Raw genomic sequence first — 431 nt, forward strand, 5'->3', positions numbered from 1 at the left:
CCGGTAGATACAGCTTCCCTGGGGCGGGGATCCCTGCTCCAGCGGCTCAGGGCCCTCCGAGCCCTGCGGCCTCTGCTGCGGACAGGTACATCTGGGATGTCAGGGGACCCCAATGGCCACGAGTGTTTGCCTGCACCTGGAGTGGGCAATGTGGAGCTGCCCCTTCCAGGGCATAGGCTCTCCAGGAGCTCCAGCTGGGCTAGCAGGCTCTGGCAGGCTTGTCCTGCCGCCTGACCCCTAAACCCAGCTGGGCTTGGGCAGCCATGCAGGTCTCACACCACATTTCCATCCCCAGGGCTGGCGCTGGGGCGGCAGCTGCCTCGCTATTACGAGGTGCTCACAGCCCCCATATCCAAGGTGAGTTCTGGCAGCAGCGATGTGGAGCCACCAGCTGCCTCGCTGACTGCCTGTGGTGGTGGCACAGCCGGGCC

General features: G+C 65.7%; 1 protein-coding gene across 1 annotated transcript in view; it reads left to right on the forward strand.

The window, feature by feature from the left end:
- Window positions 1-3: 3 nt before the first annotated feature.
- Window positions 4-431, forward strand: part of PYROXD2 (pyridine nucleotide-disulphide oxidoreductase domain 2) — a gene marked incomplete at its 5' end in the record, with an annotated part of 3,098 nt that continues 2,670 nt past the window's right edge. Inside the window, 2 exons of the mRNA XM_010138567.1 lie at window positions 4-85; window positions 296-357. Coding sequence (XP_010136869.1) covers window positions 4-85; window positions 296-357 — 144 coding nt within the window. The remainder of the gene's footprint in view (window positions 86-295; window positions 358-431) is intronic.

The sequence above is a fragment of the Buceros rhinoceros genome, unplaced genomic scaffold (genome assembly GCF_000710305.1).
Source record: "Buceros rhinoceros silvestris isolate BGI_N320 unplaced genomic scaffold, ASM71030v1 scaffold25106, whole genome shotgun sequence".
Lineage (NCBI taxonomy): Eukaryota > Metazoa > Chordata > Aves > Bucerotiformes > Bucerotidae > Buceros > Buceros rhinoceros.